At 37.6% G+C, this 20877-nt stretch overlaps 1 protein-coding gene across 4 annotated transcripts in view; it reads right to left on the bottom strand.

The window, feature by feature from the left end:
• trim33 (tripartite motif containing 33) overlaps positions 1-20877 on the bottom strand; it is a 35390-nt gene that overhangs the window by 7372 nt on the left and 7141 nt on the right. For 2 of the 4 annotated variants that reach the window (XM_008413026.2, XM_008413025.2), the window contains exons 2-18: positions 20331-20449; positions 20059-20212; positions 17866-17998; positions 14456-14572; positions 14205-14319; positions 12800-12946; positions 12335-12452; positions 11802-12115; positions 10873-11064; positions 9594-9650; positions 9133-9333; positions 5591-5723; positions 5418-5481; positions 2679-2829; positions 514-872; positions 276-387; positions 125-199 (exon numbers count right to left, since the gene is read on the bottom strand). In XM_008413026.2, coding sequence (XP_008411248.1) covers positions 125-199; positions 276-387; positions 514-872; positions 2679-2829; positions 5418-5481; positions 5591-5723; positions 9133-9333; positions 9594-9650; positions 10873-11064; positions 11802-12115; positions 12335-12452; positions 12800-12946; positions 14205-14319; positions 14456-14572; positions 17866-17998; positions 20059-20212; positions 20331-20449 — 2561 coding nt within the window. The remainder of the gene's footprint in view (positions 1-124; positions 200-275; positions 388-513; positions 873-2678; positions 2830-5417; positions 5482-5590; positions 5724-9132; positions 9334-9593; positions 9651-10872; positions 11065-11801; positions 12116-12334; positions 12453-12799; positions 12947-14204; positions 14320-14455; positions 14573-17865; positions 17999-20058; positions 20213-20330; positions 20450-20877) is intronic. The other 2 variants (XM_017305933.1, XM_008413027.2) reach the window with 1 other exon arrangement.

Here is a 20877-nt window from a genome sequence, read left to right on the forward strand (position 1 = left end):
GATCGGCACACCTCTACTATTTAGTGATCACGAATGTGGTGGCTGCTAATGTAAGTGAAATATTTGATGCAATTCATGTAGTGCAGCTTGTTGAATTAAGTGTGTGAAAGGTGGAAACACTTACGGAGCTCGCAACAGGTTCCCTAAATCCCATGCTGAGCTCGTGACAGAAAATATACAGAAGCAGGCGTTCACATCTCTGCAGACAGAAAAACACAAAGTTACACGTCTTGTAGTCGTCATGAAGACGTCTCTGATATTTTGACAGCACTGACCCGCTGGTCTTCAGGACTCAGGCTCTGATCTCCTTTGATCCTCTTGCTTTCATCACAATACTCGATCTCTGGCTCAGCTATACTCCGGCAGAATGTGCAGAGAAATTCACCTCTATGGTACAAAAATCACACAAAGTGGAGCCTTTAGATTGATCTAGTTTACCAAAATACAGCCACAAAGTTGAGCTTTCTGAAATGTTACTATGGCAAAACATACAAACGCACAGGATGCACTTACTGTGGGAAGATTTTTATGGTGGGTACGTGGCATTTCATGTGGAATACTTTGGGACAGCGGTCACAGCACAGAAGATCACCGCCGTTGATACAAACGGCACACCAGTCTTCGTTGGGGTCGTCATCTTTTCCGCCGCCGCCCTGCGCTGCGTCGTGCGACCCGCTTCTTTTGACTACGCTTCCATTGGTGAGCACAGAGCCTGTCTGGCTTGTCGTAGTGCTGGTGGAAGACGACGTGCCGTTCAGTCCAGAGCAAGACGTCTCAGACATGGGCTCCGTTTTGACGCGTTCGCCGATGTCCCTGTAAGCATCTGGCCCTGCGGATGGAACTCCAAGTGGGCTGCTCTCTGGACTGCTCATCTACAGTGACAACACAAAGGTGCACTTTTTTTATAGAAATGTTCTTTAACCTGCCACTTTAACACTGAAACACGCAAGACTGGACATTAAAGCTGGGCAATAAATCCTACATTTTTTTTYACGTCATCTGATTTTAATTGATTTTTTTCTTTCCTCACTCTCTTTTAAAAAATGAAATGACAGGAAATAGTTTTWAAAAAGTTGCTTTTATTTCAGTCATCCATTTTGTGAGTTCTACCACAGGGTAATGGGGCCAGGCTACAAAAATGTTTGTTAAATTACAAGAATACTATTAGCAGAATAAAGATATAGCTGTACTTGAAAAAGTCTTAAAAATACAAGAAAAAAAGCTTTGATGGATTTATCAGGATGTGACGTGACGAGTAGTTCTTTCTTGGAAATGGTCTTGTTGTAGGGTTGTTGTAAACGAATATTTTAGTAGTCAAGAATTCTATCGATTWTTCTTACGATTTAATGAGTAATCGGATAAAAAAATTATAAAATAATATAATGGTAAATCTAAGACAACACCAGTGTTGCTATCAGATACCAACATCAGTCCAATTTTCATATTTGAGCTTCCCTAACAGTTACTTTTCTGTAGTTTAGAAAATTAACCTGTAATAATAGCTCACTTTCTAAGTTAACCTGAAGAAAAGTTATACAAGAAACTGAAATTACATTAAATTTAATGACAAAGAGGCAGGCTCACAAATACACTTAAAAAAAGTGTCTATATTCCAGCTTTTAGTTTATGTATTCATCTTCAGTGAGTTTAATAGATGAACTCTCACCTTGCCCAGACATTTATAGCTTTTGTGTTCATGTTAGCGATGGGATTTGACACCATCCAGCTACGTGCTGCCATGATGCGCTTCGCCGCCCATTTGTTGACATCGGGATGATGTAAATTTAATGTTCAACTACTGTAGGGCTCTGCAGCATTCAGTCTATCCTGTATAAATACAMCTTCAGCGCTCTTCCTCGGTGTTCACTCTGAACCGGCCACCAAGCAGCAGCTCCGGGAGGAGAAAAGCTCCAGGCATCGCGCCAGTCATTTTGAGGATGCTTATTGGTTCCCCGAAAAACGACATTCCCAGACATAATCATGAATTAATAAAATCCGAAACTGAAAATTGGACATTATGCCACTAACACTTAACTTTCGTCAGCAACTCAGGCAGARGTGAGAACGCTGCGCAACGCAAGTAACGACCCGGCCGCAACGCAGTGCATTAAATAATAAAACATAACTGGACGACGCTTCGAGGCAGATAAATTTTCCTCAAGGAATTTAAATAATCGAGGTACTCGAATCACTCAAGGAATCGTTTCAGCCCTAAAATAGACAGTTAGCACAATCAAATCCAAGTCCTGCAACTGAAAATAATTTGATGGCGATGTGCTAAAAGATTTAGAGTACAGTATTATCTCTAAAACTTACGCCAAGGTATAACTTCACAAGATGCTCAGTATTCCTCATTTTAATTTTTAATTATTTTTAGTGATGGAGTTCTCATAAAATTACCAATTTATTCTCATTAAATGTTTTTAATCTGGTAACAGTACAAGGTCATTCTTTGTAATATCATGACTTCATTTTTGTTAAGAAATTCACAATTGAAATAAATAGAAGCTGTAAAACATGCTTGTCAAACAACATGACCGCCTACAATGTGCTGACATTTATCACCCAGCCTTAGTGAAAATGTATACAATAGAATTTTGACTTAATTATCTGACCAGTAACTACATTTAAAACTAAAAACACTGATTTACATCCAGCATGGGAATGGCTGTCCATACCATGCAGGCGCTCCTCCCAGCGTCTTTGCCTCGCTCGGTCTTCACAGAAGAGGAGCAGCTGTAGTCATCCTCRGTGCAGGGTTCTTTCTTCACCTTCAGCTGCTCTGCAGCAGATCCACCACCTGTCCCCGCTCTGCCAGCAGAGCTAGAGCTGAAAACAAACAAAACCCAGACATCAAAATAAAACTCACCATAAAACTCATACCGCTCTCTTTATGCCTGCAGATTATCAGTCCACTAGACTGTGGCTACATAGATTTTTTCCTCTCTAATCAGAACGCTGTAAAAACTATGCTGAACCAGCAGGTGGCCATTTGGATGAAATCAGTCTTATGACATTGTTTACTGTTCCCTCTCAGTCATTTCTTTTCCATTAGTAGCTTACTGGAAACGGGGGGCAGGATAAACCGAACATAAATAAGCCATAAAAATGCCTGCTGCTGTTTTGGTTTCCACTAGGGCTGCACAATGTTATGAAAACGTGATAGTTGATGATATTCTTAAATGTTTCAATAACACGATGACCAGCAAAAAATAAACAAATATTTAAAATGTTTGTCTTTCTGCTTTGGGTTTATAGCAAGTTATTCCATCTACAGGGGAAAAAACCTAACATTTTTATGAACAAGATTGCCATTGAAACAATTCAGTTTTTTTTTTTTTTTACAACTTCATCGCCTAAGCAGTTTTTTACATCCTAAAACGTTCGTTATACTGGATTATAGTGCCACCAAATATATAAAAATGCACAAAAATGCATGGCATTTAAATAATTGGATAACACTGGTAGCAGTATTGTCTTAGTTTCTTACCACAAAACTCCAGAGTGGGCAAAAATATATATATTTAAGATTAAAAGAACTTTTTGAAAATATTCTTTATACAGACATTTAACAGAATTTCCACTAAGTTCACATTTCTGTATTAAACATGGCTTCTGTGTTGATCTGTTGTAAATTCTAATCTTAAATGTTGTGTTTTTATCAGCTGTWTGCAGAAAATCATTAGAATTAACCATAAAAGACACTGTGTGTAATTAATCCATATATTATTACTAACAGAGAACTGATTAACAGAAATAAATKAACTTTGCAATAATATCCTAAATTATTGATTATTGCTGAATTGTACATGTTTTCATAACAATGTGGAAAAATATGGATGATTAATTTAAAGATTTTTAAGGACTTTGCTGAAACCCACAGTCTTGACAAGCAACAGTTAAAAGTACATGGAAACATGCATATTAAAGTAAAACAAATATTTATGAAAAACAGAAAATTAAATATAAGATACTACAAAGTAGGAGCAAAAATACAACACAAGTAAAAATATGCTGTGTAGTTATTAAAAATGACACAAGTAGATTAAAAGAAATGTGCAACTGAGTAGGATAATGAAAAAAAATTACTGGAGTGACAACAGCAAGAGTCCATTTACAAGAAATACTCTGCAAATATCAGCAGGCATGAGCAAGCAACAGCAGGAGTCTTAAGAAGTTAGAAAAACTGCAGTAAGGTCATAAACTTACTGAGTAAAAGAAACTCTTCCATACCAAATATATATTTCACATCTTTTGTTGCTTTCGGCTTCAACATTCTTATAAAACCTACATCATAGTGCTGCACTTTGTCTGAATAGTTCTTACCACAGACATAATTTCTATGCAATAATCAAGAAATATTTCTCCCTCTGGAGGCTTCAGATGTGAAAAAGTAACACTAAATCCAACTGAAATGYAAACGTTTAAYGGCTGATGGAATTCACTTTATGCTTAAGGACAGCCTGAAATATTACATTCAGAAAAACCAGAAGAGACTTTGAATTCTCCCAGGTGATCCTCTCCAAGTCGCTGCTGCGCTGCAGACACCGAGTGCTTTTTTGGCTCTTAGTTTGGCCTTCAGTGACTGAGTCCATAAATCAAAGATATCCTTCATCTTTACAAGAAAAGCTCTTTGGCTTTTCCTGGACACGAGCCTGTGTTCATCATTCTGCTGCACAATGAAATGCTCTCCCCTGGTCTGACCAAGAGCACATGAGCGTACCTCATCCGCCTAATTACTTCCAGCAKGAGTAGAGCCATCAATAAATGTCTGTGTGGCGGCTCTACSAGCAGGAAATGGTGAGAAGTTGTTGGACATGCATAAGAGGAGCTCTTTCTAACTAAGGCGTYGTTTTCTTTTCAGCGCGCTTCCCTCTGCTTTGCATGCTGAGAGGAATTGACGTCGACTTCGACTATCCATTTAGTTCTTTAATTTGGCTGGTTTCTGTTTGCGTATTTGAAACAAGAAACCAGCAGTGAGGTTTTAGCTTCTCCATGCAAATCCTCGCTTTTCATCAATATGAGGATTGTAAAAAATATATTTTTCCATGTCTATATCAGAATTTGTGCTAATTTAAGACTTAAGACCATTATGAATGAAATTAAGGACCTTTGCCAGTTGCAAAAAGAGATAAAAGACGATTGTTGTCCAGTGTAATTAACATTAAAAATACACCTTAATTTTTCAAACAAATTTAAGTCTTTAAGGCCTTAATTTTAGATTTTGACATTTAAGAAGGAGCAGACACTCCGTAATACTGTATTAAGCTAACAAGCACATCTACCTACAACTCAAATCCCAGACAAAGACAACTAGTCTTCGTTCCCACGTTATATTTGAAGTTCTGATTTGTTAATGCTTTCTCCATTTCTTTAAACCCCTTTTCATTGCACCACAAAGCTTCCTGTTGCATTACCTGCCTCTGCTGCCTGTACTTGACGTACTGGAAGGTCGTGCCGGTGTGTGAGCGTTGGACAGACCTGTGAGAGAAGAACATGGACTGTGATAAAGTTGCAAACTTTACTTTTTCTACCTAAACAGTTCATGGGGGTGAGGGTGAGCAATAAAGTATGACTCTCTTGCAAGTACCTGACGATCCAGGAGAAAGGGTCGACAGTCCGGGAGAGGGGTTCATGTCTGTTGAGCCCAGCTGGTGGTGTTGGCTGGCGGAGATGCAACGAGAGAGGATGTATCCCAGATTGCTGGAGCCAGCATCTTCCAGCTGACAACAAAAGTCAGAGTTTAGGAGCGCATCAGCGAGTGTGTGTAGATGCAGAGAGTTTTCAACTATGACAAAGTTATATTACAGTGGTATTTGGTGGTTATTCCAACTCCACGTGAACAAAGAGAAATGTTTGCATGACAAACTACATTAAGAAGGGACAACAAGATTTGGCTAATGAATCAAATAGCATAGCTGCACAATAGAGCAATCAGTGCAATATTACAATAAAGAAGGACTATTTGAAAGCAATATTTGGAAGGCTGTAATATTTGAGGTCCATTACTTAACATTTCATTCATCAAATTATTAAATATTATTATAATGAAGTAATGTTTTCCTAATGTAATGCAGTACCTAAAAATATCTAGTACATATTAAAGGTAAGTAAAGAATGTGTTTTGGAATACTGACTTTGGTTTTAATGGAACAAATCTGGATTTTTGGGACTTTTCCCTTTTAGACTGATGTTCATGATGACAAAACGGCAAGAAACGGAAACCAATTTAATCACTGCTGATTCCTCTCTAGGTGTGCATGAGGCGACCTGCTCAGTCAAGGGTCTGGTTACTGTCAGAAAGACGAACCATGTGTGAGAGCGCAACGAACGGCTGAAACACTGCTCATTAAAAATCAAGTAAGAAAAAAAGAAACTAAATTTATGAAACTGGAGTATGTCGTTTCTGTAWGCTTAATCCACTCAAAGGTAAATTTTGTAATCATGTCAAAAAGGGTGCTAGCGTTAGCCTATTTCCTCAAACTCCAATCTATGTGAACATAATCAGTAGAAGAGTTAAAGACTTTAGTTTTGTACAAGTTAAATTGTCCTCTAGAAATTATCCAAGMTACACATGTTRATACATTACATCAGCTTTCTAAAACCCAGAAACCCTGTAGCTTTAAAGAACTTGTACTTCTTACTGTATTGATATAAAACATTTGTGTTGTGTTTTAATTACTATTTTATGATCTTGAATATGTAATTTAAAGTGTTGAAATTAGGGGTTCACTAACTGCAGTTTTACAGCCGACCTGACCTGAGTGATCTGAGTGCAGCAGTAAACAGGTTTCTTATTTTATATAAATACAAAAATAAGTATTTTTGTAACATTTCAAATAAAATAAACATGTTTATTATTACAAAGTGGACAGTAATGACTTAAACAGAGACATTAAAGTGTGCCYKTGTCATCAGAAAATTCTAACCAATGTTCAGYTTAGCATAATCTTCAACTAAAACTAATAACTGTTAATCTATGAAGCCTATTTCTTTGAATGCAAAGTCAGACAATGGCGCATGAGAAACAAACTGTCTGCAAGGGAGACAGTATGCATGGCATATAATGGCAACAGTGATCATTGATGTTCAATAAAAAAACTACATGTGAACTTCTCATTGTGTCAGACTAAACATATTCTAGAGGGTAATTGAGTGAATGTTCYGAATCCTGATACCTGCCTGGTTTCTCCCATCAACCTACGTCTTTTTCTCTGCTAGTCATAATCTCTCCTTACCTGAGAAGACCCTGCATCACCGTCCTGCTGCTGGCCTCTGGTCTAATTCTTCCTCCCTGACTCTTTGCTCTTTCTATTGTGGCAATAAAGATTTCTTTTAAATATGTGGAAAGCAAGCGAGCACAAGTTCTGCACTGAAACTAAAGAGGATTGGGTTTACTCCCAATATTAAATAAGCAGCAAAGGATGCAACTTAGGTAACAACACTAGTTGTTCTTCCAGCTTAACATGATATACCGACATGGATTAACTAGCCATCATTTAGATGACATTATCTGCASKCAGCAGCATTACTCAGCTTTCATGGTCTTTTACTGGCTCTGGCTGGTTTGCACATTGTGCAGCACTGCTCAGCAGGATTTAAAACAAAACAACTTAAAGCATCAAAAAGGAGTCCTGAGTTTTAAGTTTCCTTCTAGTGCAAAAAGAAAATGCCCAGATGCAGCAGCTTGGAGGCAACCTAAAAGTAAATGAGATCGGTGGAAAGGTTCGTTTTCACATGCATCGCCTGATTGCCCAAATTTAAAGAAATYGGGGTCCACGCCTCRGGGAAATATTATCTCAACCATGTGAAGTTCATWAGCACTAAAATTGTTCACATCATTGCACTTGYAAATGCCTGAATACTAGAGGTGTGCCGATCGATCGGTCACCAATCATAATTGGCCGATTTTCGTGAAAAAGTGCATGATCGGTGATCGGCGATCATTGGCTCTTGTTGCCGATACCGATCACCTGCATCTCATTTCGCAGCCTGCCTGTGCAGCTGGTCTCCTCTTTCCTTCACACTGTGCAAACGCGCAGCAATAAATCCTAAGCGATGTGGAACTATAATGCACTAAAGTTTGCGTGTTGAGGCAGAAAACTGAAGCAAGTCAAAATGCATCAACAAAATGAAGCTAATACAACATAAAAACAATGGCATACTTGACGGAGTTTGGCTACATCAAGACTCACTGCAGTAAAAAAGACATATGGAGGATCAGATAGCAGGTAAAGCAGCGCACAGCTACAAACACTCACCCGGATTAGCATGATGGTCAGAAAGCTAAACAAATGACCCGCAAAATTATTTAAGTCTTCGAGCTGCGATGTAAGACGCTGGTTCTGCTCTCGCTGTTGAACGACTGCTACGTGCTACAGGTAGTAATATTTCACAGACGGAGCGCGGCTTCTGCTCCACCTGGTAGTGACTCTCACACCGAACCTCTGCTTGAAGCTGCAGCATCTAACCTAAAAAAATACATTTTACATACGTATTAAAACTTTCGCTGTCCTAACATGAGACAGATAATCTCTAAAAAAAAATAATCGATTTCCTCCCTGCTCTGCATACTTACTTCGCTCAGTCAGAAACAACCACTCAGAACTAGCAGTTATCAGCTAGCCGCCATACTATCAGGAAGTTTTCATTCAGTAACTCAGGATTGTTTATTGTAATGGATCCTGTATTTGCCTTTGAATGTTAAGTTTTATACTTGAATTTTTTTTGGCAATGTTGAGAGGTTTTATTTTGACTCTTTGCATTATTTAGCCTCTTCAGAGCCTTCATATGTTTTCAGTCTGTTAAAGATAGTATTACAGATAGCAGTACAATTTGCACAATGCCTGTTTTGTTTAGTTTTCTTTTTGGAAAAGGTTATTAAAAACAAGGTTTTGTCTAAATTAAGGTGAATTCATGGTTCCTTTTTCCACACTACCTGTTACAAAATGTAACCGGTAGTGTTTATGGTAAAAAAAAAAAAAATAATAATAATGTGATCGGTATCGGCAGGAAAAAACCTGATCAGCACATCTCTACTGAATACACCTYGATTAATCCATGTCTTGCTAAAGTGTTTTGGCAAATCTAACTTTGGCGTAATTTAGAMATTTTAATTTAAAATATGCACACCTGGATGGGCGGTATCTCAGGGAGGCAGGGTAGGTTCTCAGGATTAGTGACGGAGGGGATGAGTTCGATGGGACCAATTATGGGGCTGGCAGGGCCGCGGTGTGCGTGGGCACCGGCCATGCTGGCACTGGTTGGACTCGTGGGACTGGCGTTRTGCAGGGAYGCCACTGGAAAGGGGCCAGCGTGTCCAGGGTTGGAATGCTGCACGAAGAGAGAGAAAAAAATGGAGGGCAAGGACATACAAAAAAGAAGAAAAAAGTAAAATAAGATATACGGAAAAACAAATGGGAGGAGAAGAAAGATTTGGGAACATTAAAGAGAAGGTCACTCTTAAAAAAAAACCAACAAACAACTATTCAGAATGTGTCTTAGAAACAACACGAATTCATGATCATGCAGGTGATCAACCACACATGCTGCACAAAACACATGAATGACAAAGAAGGAAAAAAGTGCCAAACCCCTGATTGGAGTAAGAAACGAAACCTTTGGTGGCTCATCTCAGATTCTAAAGACATCTGGACACAGAAAAAAGGGGGGGCTGGATATAGTGCAGGTTTCTATTGCCTCATCTCACATGTACAAAAAAACCCCCAGTACATTTCCATGTCTGCAGAGTGGTGAAGATCTAACAGCACTGATAAGAACTCCCTGTATTCTGAGGATGAGCATGCATCTTTAAATGCACTAACAAAGCATATATATGCTCAATCTAAAACTGATTGACTTTACCTATAATCTTACAAATAACTTAGCTTTTTATTTTATTTTCAGCCAGTAGCTTTTTAAGGAAATTCCTTAAGTTAACCATTAAAATTCATGGAGAGCTAAGAAATCTTTTTGGATAAGACTTTTAGAAACTGTCGTTGGCTTGTCTACATTTATTCATCATCAGTACAGCAAAAACAAGAGAGAAGATTAGAAGACGCCCATCAGTCTGGAAACAGCTCAACTATGTTTGGCCAAACAATGTTTTTTAGTAGGCTCTCTGAGAACAGCCTTGTTCCTGGAATATTCAGTTTATTATTTTAGTTTTCACATAATAGTTTAACTTCTGACTTTGTTTTAAATAAAATATAAACAACAGATTTTTTTATTATTATTTTGTGCCAAAACAGTGAAATTGTGTTATTTTAATCAGAGTTATCATTCCGTAATAATATTACAGAACAATACGGATCATTACTACTAGACATGGAATGATGTATTTAGGGATAACAGATTAAAATCAGCCTGACTTTATTCAGGTATTTAATGAACTGCACACTTTGAGATTACGCATCTAGTTTTTCTGACATTTTGGCTTTGAAATTTCTCATTTTTTTGTACATTTAAGATCTTTGATCTTCAATTTTACCACTTCTTCAGCTAAACAAATTACTCTTCTTGGAAGGATTTCTTAAAAAGTTGAATTAAATCTTCAGCTAAAGTTTATGGACTATCTTTATCTAAAAGGGAACTACAGCAGACCACAACAAAACAAACACAAATTGACCAAACTTTAATGTTACTACAAATTGTTTAATTAGAATGAATTAACAATGCATAGTTAAGACTATACATAACTATAATCTTAGTTATATATARTCTCGAGTGGATTTTTATGTAAAATCCACCCAAAATGAGTTCCTGGCTGTTTAGATCAGCCTCATCTGTCATATCTATAAAATATCAGAACAGAGAACATGTACACTCATTCTGACACAATTCGAATGTGTGTGTGCSTGTGTGTATACCAACCTGTCTTTGTAACTGAGGCTGCATCATAGGGGCATACTGCTGTCCGTTAAGTCTGGGCTGAGCTGTGGGCATCCGGCCTTGTGGTGGACCAGCCAGACGCATATGATGGGAGGAGGGGTACATAGAAGGGTTGGTCCCACCATTCATAGCTCCAGTTCTTTGTAGCTGCTGCATGCTGATGAGCCTTGGAGGCTAGTCAGAAAAAAAAACACAATAAAAATTTATCATAATCGGTCAATTTCCGTGAAAAAGTGGATGATCGGTGATCACCGATCACATAAACCAATCACCCGAATCTCACTTTGTAGCCTGCGTGGGCAGCTCATCTGCTCTTTCCTACTGTGCAGGAGCCAGCACAAAACAATTATCCATGCTCTCAGGGAGCTTTGATTTAGTAACTCAAGATTGTTTATTTTAATGCAACCTGCATTTGACTTTGAATGAACGTTTCCCATTTTCTTGGTATTGTTTGTTACAGGCAGTGTTATCAGATTCTAACTGATCAGTGTCACCGTGTGTGTAGAAGCTTCTGACCTGGCAGACTTATAAAAATACTTTGATAACATCTGGAAATGAAGTTTGCACTGTTTAGCCTCTATCTGAGGCAGAGATAGCCTCCGTCATAATCTTCACAATCTAGTGAATTAAAATTAAGAGGGAAAGTATSTGAATAAACCTGAAGTAAAAAGAACAGAAAACAAATGGGCATTTTCTAAGTTGGATAAATGTTATTGGTACGCATACCACATTAAGTTTAAACTTGTTTAGAGAATATTTCAGTATTGATAAAATTATCAGAAATCACAGTCCGCTAAAAACTGGAGGCAAACTGATAAAATGCCACAAATGCATAACTTCAAACAAAAGACACCATTTTAACAAATAGCATAAAACAAATTCACTTTCTATTACTGGCAAGTTCACTGTACCTGCTGCTGAACCAAAGGTGGGCCGCCTGGCCTGGGATGCTGGTGGGACATTTGGGAGGCTATCCGCATTTGTTGCTGAATCTGCTGCTGCTGCTGCTGTTGTTGCTGCTGTTGCTGTTGCTGCTGATGCTGTTGATGTTGATGTTTTTGCTGTGCGTACGCAGCCTGTTGCATGTGTTGCAGCCTGAGCTGAGCCAGGTTGATCTGCCCTGGATGTTTGCCGGGGTGACCTTGGCCCGGTGAAATGGTCGGTCCGCCTACCATCACACCGGGAGGTTGTGGAACTGGAGGAGGTTTTTCAATGACCAAATTACCTAGGATTAAAAAAAGAAGAAAAAAAAAGAACAAAACGAGCCATCACTTACCATCATTTAAAAATGGGAAACACTGTGAAAACAGATGTGAAAGTATTTTTTTTTCTCTACATAAGTTTGAGAAATCTTAAAAGCAATAGCTCAAAACAAAAATTTTTTAAAAATTACAAATTAAAAAAAAAAAAGTTTTTAAAGGGACATTTAGAGTTTTTTACTCACCTAAATTAACAACATTTTTAGCCCAAAAAGTTGGGTCACAGAAGAACCGTACAACTCCATTGGACTGTGGGGCTGGCTCCAGTCTCGCCTTAAAGAGCTGGCGAAGCTGGTACATGATCTACATCCAATCGCACAAACAGAGTAAGGTTATTAAATTAATTATTATAGCTATAAAAGACCAACTAAAACCTTATGCGCATCTAAAAAGGAAATACTAAGCTAATGTTGTGGTCCTGGTATGTTGCTGTATGCCCACTTAGAGGTTATAAACTGTTATTAAGCGCAACTTGCCAACCTTCATCTTACGTAACTTCTGTGTTCTTAAAAAGTTAACAAGCTAACTAATAGAAACTGGGATCTTCTTCAAGTAAAATTCATTAGTGTGTGTGTGCTAATGGTTTTGATGGAAACTACTTGGGTCAGCATGCTCCACGAGTGAATAAGCGAGTCTTATGAGAAACATACCGGCCTCTTGCTATAGAGCAATGCAGTGCTGCTGCCTGAAGTGATGGCCCAGTTGCAGAAGTTGAGCACATGGTGGATCTGTTGAGCCAGCTGGGTGGTGTCCTTATGCTGACCCATCAGCCTCAAGCTCCTCTCTTTGTTCACGCTCTGAATAAACATGGAGATTTGGTTAGTATTGCTGGACAAGAATCAGTGAATTACAAAGCTCAAAGTTGCCTCCCAAATGATCCCAAACCACATTGCACCTTGCCATGCAAGGAGGGCCCTTTGAATGTTTGTGATTTGCAATAAGGAGAAACAGAATGAATCTGAACTAAAACCATAAAAAAAAACATTAACAATTTTCAGCTGCTCAGGTTGAAAATATGGAAGGAATTCAATGACAGACAACTGAATATTAACACATAAAAAAGCATCAATGCTAGCATGAAAATTCAGACATTCAGAATTCAGACAGGTTTTCTGCCACTCATATTTTGTATTGCATGATTTTGGCGACATAACACAAGTAAAGCTTAAAATTACCAGATCAGATCATTTTATTTGAAGGGATGTGCATAAGACTGGCATGACGCTGTCATGAACATGGAGGAGTYTTCAATAGTATTTATGACTGTTGTCATTATGTGTCATTCGGTAAATAATAAAGCTTTTAATGGAAAGCTAACATTATTTAAAATGCCTTTCCTATGACAACTTGACATTAACCAAGACAAAAATGTCTTAGTTAACTGGAGGGAGTTCAAATACTTATTTTCCTCACTGTTGATGTCATGACTGTCAAGGTCGAGTTAGCATGACTAACCTACTTCCCTCACAGTTTTTAATTTAAATAAAACTTTTTCCTGCTCTTGCTATCTAATTGTGGTTGTGTTGACAAATTACTATCAAAGCACTGCGTCCCTTTTTCTTTTATACATCACCCATACATGTAAGATATAGCCTCCTTTGACAATTTGACAGCTAAAACTAATGGTAATCATCACAGCTTTTTGCACCACAGCAGGGAAATGGGGGTGGGGGGAGATCTCGTGCATGTGATGTGTATATGGTGGGCACAAGATAGTATATGGTGTGCGTGAGAAAGTTATTTTTTTTCCTTTTTTCTCCAATGTTCCTTAAGGGGCTCTGTAGTTTAAGGTTCTTATATATATATATATATATAAAAGCAAAACAACAAAAAGCTCCAAAAAATATATCAGATGTAAATTAAATATTAACTTCAAACATAAATCAAAAAGCATCTTCCTTCAAAGTGCAAAACTTTTGTATTTTTACCCAGTCTTCTATCGCAGCACTGTCATTAAATCTCATAAAGAGTGTCAGCTATGTTCCAATCTACTTAGATTTTAGCATTTAGAATTAGTGATTCTTAAGTTTAAAATAAGTTTTAGTACAGTCTTACCTCCAACTGCTGAAGTAACGCTTTTCCCTTTTTGTTGATTTCATTTATAAGAGTGAATACTGCAATCTTGATCTCATGTTCCACTTTTCTATGAGTCTCACCCAGTTCTTTTAACCTGTATTAAGTACAAAAAAACAAAAAAAAAAAACAAACAAAACACACACAAATTTATTCCATACAAATACAAGTCAAACACAAAATTGTTCAGAAATTGTGTAAAATAGATGTAGCACAGAGAAACCTGAACCCACCTGCTTTGCAACTGAGACACAGAGTAATGGACATAATTCTTTTTTTCCTGTAGTTTGGCCATGTTGGCTTCGATGATTCCTTTATGGTTTTGGAAAGCTTCTTCCAGAAACTGGTACCTGATCGAAGATAGAACAAAACCAAGTCACGATCAGGTTCAGTAAACTAAATTAACTTCTGAAGGCCTGTACATACTCTGCAGGAGCTGAGTTATCCTTACTTTCAGGGTTTAGAGAAAAGAAAAATGTTTTCCCACAATCTTGGCTTTTCCAGCAGTTCTGTACTTGGCTTGTTTGTAAGATAAACAAAATGTGTTCTAGCAACGTCGCATAAATAAATCCATTTGTCAGCACTTGTGTAGTATTTACAGGCCTTAAAGGTTACATGTTACCAGGAGTAAACAGATATGGACGTGAGTCCAAAAATGAGTCAAGGTTTTGTAGAGAAATATTCATAAATTCATTTTCTGGGAGGAGTGAAATAAATAATAATAATAATAATAATAATAATAATAATAATAAAAACTTAAGAGGGTTTCATGATTCCATGAAACAAACAATGCTATAGTTAAGTTTGATTTTCTCAACAATTTCACACTTGGTTTTTCTAGTGAATTTGCACGTTTTTCATTTCTATGGGGTAGAAAAACATGATGCCGTAGGAATTTAATGCTTATGCATCCACTTTCCAACATTTAATACTGTAAAAGAATGGGACTGCAACTAAAGATTATTTTAGTAATTATGGAATTATGTTTTTTTTGGAGAACTCTTTATGAATATAAGAGTTTAAAACCCACCGCGATCGCTCTGTTTGTACAGCTCTATGTGAACAGCAGGAAAAACTTGAAGTTGTGCTTTCAGATGYGAGTTTTTAAGGGAGCGGTGAGAATGATTTATCTCTGTGAACAAAGAATTATATGCAGCATTTACATCTCAACACTAATACACCAGTGGTTGGCTGGTGTATTAGTGGTTAACAAACCAGCGCTAACCTCATCATCAGGTTCAGTCACGGAGGAGCTTTCACGCTCGCCTCGTAGTCACGCATCACGCTGGCTTTATATGATATTATTATTATTTTTAGCATTATTTTTCTGGGTGCATGATTCAACAAACCATACCAAATGCCTTGTCCACTTAGTCAACCAGAGTTAATGCGCGCGGCCACACAAAGATCGGCAAACTCGTCCCATAAAGTTTGAGCAACACTTACTGTGGCGCTTCTTAAAAACTCAAGACACGAAATGGAAGAGCTACTAAAGCCACATTAGAAGCATTAAATTAAATCTCCCATTTGCTGTGCATCTCCACGCGGATTGCAGCGGATTTATTTCATAAAGCAGTTAAATCCGTGTGATTTAACTGGCAGACAAAGGCTGTATGAGGCCTTGAGCAGAACTTGACTTAGGGCCCCCTCTTGTTGCTAAAATCAACAACATCTCTAACAGCTTCTGTGTTCGATTTAGTGAAATCTGGGAGAGAGGAGTAGTTTAATTGGCCAACCTAAAAAGCAATAAGTTATAATTACAGTTTACTAATTTGTATTTGTGAACAAACAGAGCTCAAACTCAAAGATTAATAAACTCAGAGGATCAGATTGTTGCTATGGTAACAAAACAAACCAGCTATGAAGATTGTTCTTTGAACTTTTACAAAGTAAACTTGGCAGCCCCTTAAAATCTTACATTTAAATGTTAAAAAGTTTTAAATCTTTTAATTTATATGTTTACATATATTTATGTATGTAAATCAAATTTAGCAGCATTGATCATCTCAATAAACAAATGTTACATTTATATATCTGTGGTCTGTGGTAAAATATTAGTATTTATGGGGCCCTGAAGGCCTGGGGGCTGCCGACTTAATTTGGATTAAACAGAAGTGCAAATAATTTATATTAATTTTAATATTAAAATTAAATTAATTTTAATTAATTAATATCAATTTGCTGTTTTTAAGACTACCGTATTTTCCACATTATAAGGCGCACCTTCAATGAATGGCCTATTTTAAAACTTTTTTCATATATTCTATGCGCATTATAAGGCGCATAGAATAGACGCTTCAGTTTGGGTTGCCAATTTGTTCCGTACTCTATTATTACACATCCACATTTGTAAAGAAGTGGTCCCCAGTACTTTATATAGTAGGCTGCCCCAGTCATTGTTTCACTCACGGTGTTGGTGTTGCAATATTGTGCCCAACTGCTTTCTGGGTAACACAGACCAACCGACACGCTGCCGCCGCAGTCTCCGTCTCTCTTCCCCCGTCCCTCTGCCACCCTCCGGCTTTAAATGTATTATCAAACTTTATTAGCAAACCAGCGTTCTGACAACTATTCCAGCATGCACCGCGCACTTCTTCTACGGGGGAAAATGAAGTCGGCGGCTGCTTACCGTAGTTGCTAGACCTGTTGTGGCTCAATATTGGTCCATATATAAGGTGCACCGAATTATAAGGCGCACTGTTGGTTTTTGAGGAAATTGAAGGTTTTTAGGTACGCCTTATAGTGCGGAAAATACGGTAGTTGTGGGTTTAAATAGCATTTCACTAGCGATATATTCCCGTAACATAATTGCCCAGTAATATTTTTACTTTTCCTGTTTTCTTAGTGCAAAATGTATTTCAGTGCAAAAACATGATGGACCGCCTCGACGGCCCGACCACCATACTTAGCACGTTTTTTTGGGGAAACCTTGATTCAATTCCTGTTTTTAATATAAAATCAACTTTACTCTTACGGCTTTTTTGTTGTAAGAATGCTTCACAACGTTTTAGGCCCAATGTAGATAGAAAAAAAAAGAGAAAGTAGTACATTTTCTAGAAAAAAAACTTGGAAATTTTCTGTTTCAAAAGTGGAAAATTTCCAAGTTTTTTAGATTAATCTCAAAATTCCCTTGTTTTATCTGGCAAATGTTCAATTTTTGAAGCTCTGAAATGTCCTTGTTTTTTTCTAGAAAATGTCAAGATTAATAAAAAAATATTTTTTTGTTTTTTGGCAGAATTGTAACAACTGCCCTAATACGCAGTTGTACATTCTGTTAAGTACAATTCATTTGTAGCACAGGAAGCATTTGCAGCTAAAAGTTTACTTATAACATGAGAAAAGTCAAGAAGAAACAGATGAGACTAACAGTAATTCACTGCATCATATAATGCTAAGCTGCCGCTGCATCTTACTTGAACCTCCACTAGTGTTTTTGAGAAAATCCAAATTGCAAGTCATGGACTGTAATTTTTAAAAACTGGAAAAACAATTAATGCTCATATTTAATGCTGCCTTATAAATACAGCTTTTGTCTGAACGTCCTGACAAATGCAAATAATTTCCCCAAGCAAATTAGGAGGAAAAAAAAAATCTGCTTTATTAGCAGATTATAAAACAGATGTGTGCAAGAGCGTTGGCCTACCTGTGCTCCTTGTGCTCCAGAAGCTGACAGTCCCGACACGTTAGAGTGTCGCATGTCTCGCAGAAAAGTTTCAGAGGTTCCTGCCTGTGGATGGGACAGAAAACTGGCCTCTGTCCTGTTGTGTTGACAGAATCTGTTGAAACAATGGAAGGAAGACATTTAATAACAAAAGAAACAAAAAAAAAAAAAACACAAATTTTGAACAGCTGCTACACGCGTCACCTGATTGGACCAAACCAGACATGGCATAGAAGGAACACAAAAAAATGAATAACATGGACAACCGTTTTGTTTGCTGCGTCATTTGCGTAGGGGTGAGCATGTTTATCATTTATCGTGATACGTTACTTATGACAAAAATTTTAATTTGTTGTCTCAATAAATTCCAATTATTGTTGTTTAAAACCCACAAAACTGTCAGTATTGTCGGGAGGGTTATTTTACTATTTTGTCCACCTTTTGTTCAACGAGAGCATCAAAAAGCCAATAAACTTGATAATATGATTACATGCATTACTGTGTGCTGCAGTATAGTGACACAAATCACTTCTTCATGTGACTGTTGTCCTAAAGAAATACAGGTATGATGTTTTTCAAGAGTTTTTGTGTGGTTGCAAGTGCTGTGTTATACAGCCAAAGCCTTTTAGTTACTTAAAGTAACAGTAATAAATTGTTCTTATTGTCAATTGTCGTCATCACAATAGTACGGAGCCCTCCAGGGGACATGGGGAATTTTTTTTCTTTTGCGTTCCCTCGCAATAATCAACTGATCAGTTCATGCGGCATAATTGAATACTGTAAGCCTTTTTTACGGTGGCCGCCGTACTTTCTGTTTTAATACAAGCTTATGTAAGGTTTTTCCATGGACTATTTCTGAGTTACTATTGCGGGATAATCAGTCATCTTATTGTGCCTCTGTTGTGTTTGTCTGAATGGTTTAAAGGGCTGCTTTCAGTGACGTTCCATCTGAGCCTCAACAGACATAAACATGCAGTAAATAAATCGATTTTCAATCAGTTTTCTGCACCAAAGAGTTAATAAACTTGTTCACTGAGGCTCTGTAAGAGCCATACGAATGAAATAAGTAATTATTGATATGACAGGAGCAGCGGCTTTGACACCTGGTGGTGGGCGTGTCGATGTGGGCGTGACTGTCATAAAGTATGAATGGGAAGGTTACTGGCTGCTGGCTCTGTGTGTATGAGGAAGCGGGTGAGYGGGGTGGTCAGTCCTCGCTAAGTTTGGAGCATGATAATCAAAATTAAATAAATCGATAATTGTGACAGAACAAAGAATAGGTTTGGAGTTGATTGATACACGGACAGATGAGATTCCCCAAGTTAACCCGGTGCTGCCCTCTACCACCATTAGTTTGCTGTGTTTTATAATAATAAAATGTGTTTATTATTATCAACGCTTTGGTGCAAAAAACTGATTGAAAATCGATTTATTTACTGCATGTTTATGTCCGTTAAGGCTAAGATGGAACGGCACTGAAAGCAGCCCTTTAAACCATTCAGACAAACACAAGAGAGACACAATAAAATGACTTATTACTCCGCGATAATAACTCAATAGTCCATAGAAAAACCTTATAAGCTTGTATTAAAGCAGAAAGTACTGCTTTAATAGTACTGATCAGTTGATTATTGTGAGGGAACGCAAAAAGTTTTGCGAGGGAACGCAAAAGAAAAAAAATTCCCCAAGTTTTATCACAAGTATTGTGATAAAACTTTAAATCTATATTGTCGAACCCTATTTTCATGGCAGTTTAGCGTCTTTTCTCACAATATTGACGTGACGACAGAACAAACATGGTCATCAATAGAAAATATTGCTTAAAATCTAAATGTGTCTGTGGTATGAATAATTTTGAGCATAACTGTTTGCAAAAATAATCAAAGATACAATGATTTTAAGTCTTTAGGTGTTCTTTAAAGTCAAAGTTGAAAACAGTATCAACATATATTACATTTTATAAAAACCATGATCTTATAGGCTCAGTCATCAAACCAAGAGTCCATCCGGGAAAAAATAAACAAAATCAAATTATGGTTCAACCCTTGAGGGTTTTTATGATAATCCACTCTGTAATAACCATGACATTATTTGTAGTGTCCAATAAATACTACCCAAAACATTTTCTGTCTCTGGCTTTGGGGAGTTTAGCTTCTAACTCTTAAGTGTTCCTACCGGACGCAGCATCGGCATCTTCCTTTGTACGGATTTTGTGGTCTTTGGTAATTTTCACTCTCTGATGGGCCTCCACACAGGTTTTACACAACCATTCTCCACACTCCACACAAAAGCCTACAGTCCCAGCGTTGTCTTCACAGCTTGTGCACACCTTAGAAACACAGAAGTAACACAAACAGAAAAACGCAAATAAGCGTTACAGCTTGTTCGGAAAAGAGCTGAAAAGAACTGAAGCATTCAGGTTGGGCAAAAGCGACTGTTTGCAATACCTGTGCAGCTTTTTCATCAGATGTGCTGGAAGCTTCCGTTGTGTCTTTGACAAAGTAATTGTCGATAATGTCACTTTGCTTGTAGTCCTGGTGGCAAACCGAGCACCGCATGACATTTACTAGAAAGAAAGAGAAAACATGGGGTTAAAGATCAAAGGACTGTTGCTCATATTCATTCACCCACTAAGATTTATTGACAAAATTTTTAAAGCAAAGCAGCCGACAGGCAGAACCGCAAGGAAACCAATAACCAGAGTTAATTCAATCGGCGCTGCTTCAAACAAAGGAACCCTTCAGCTGACTTTTTTTCTGGATTTCCATAATTTCCGTTTGTTGAACTGCTTTTAATGAAAACTCTTGGTGCAGTGGGGAAGGCCCGCTTATTCATGGGAGCTAATCGATTTAACTTCGATTTCCCAAAAATTCTATCTCATCATCCCTTGGCATTTTTATTAGAATATTAAATCACGCAGCCCATGAAAAAGAAAAAAAAACAATGTCTGCTTCGCTTAATTGTTTTATTCAACTTCCTTAATGAAATTAGAGA

Source organism: Poecilia reticulata, linkage group LG7, assembly GCF_000633615.1.
Source record: "Poecilia reticulata strain Guanapo linkage group LG7, Guppy_female_1.0+MT, whole genome shotgun sequence".
Classification (NCBI taxonomy): domain Eukaryota; kingdom Metazoa; phylum Chordata; class Actinopteri; order Cyprinodontiformes; family Poeciliidae; genus Poecilia; species Poecilia reticulata.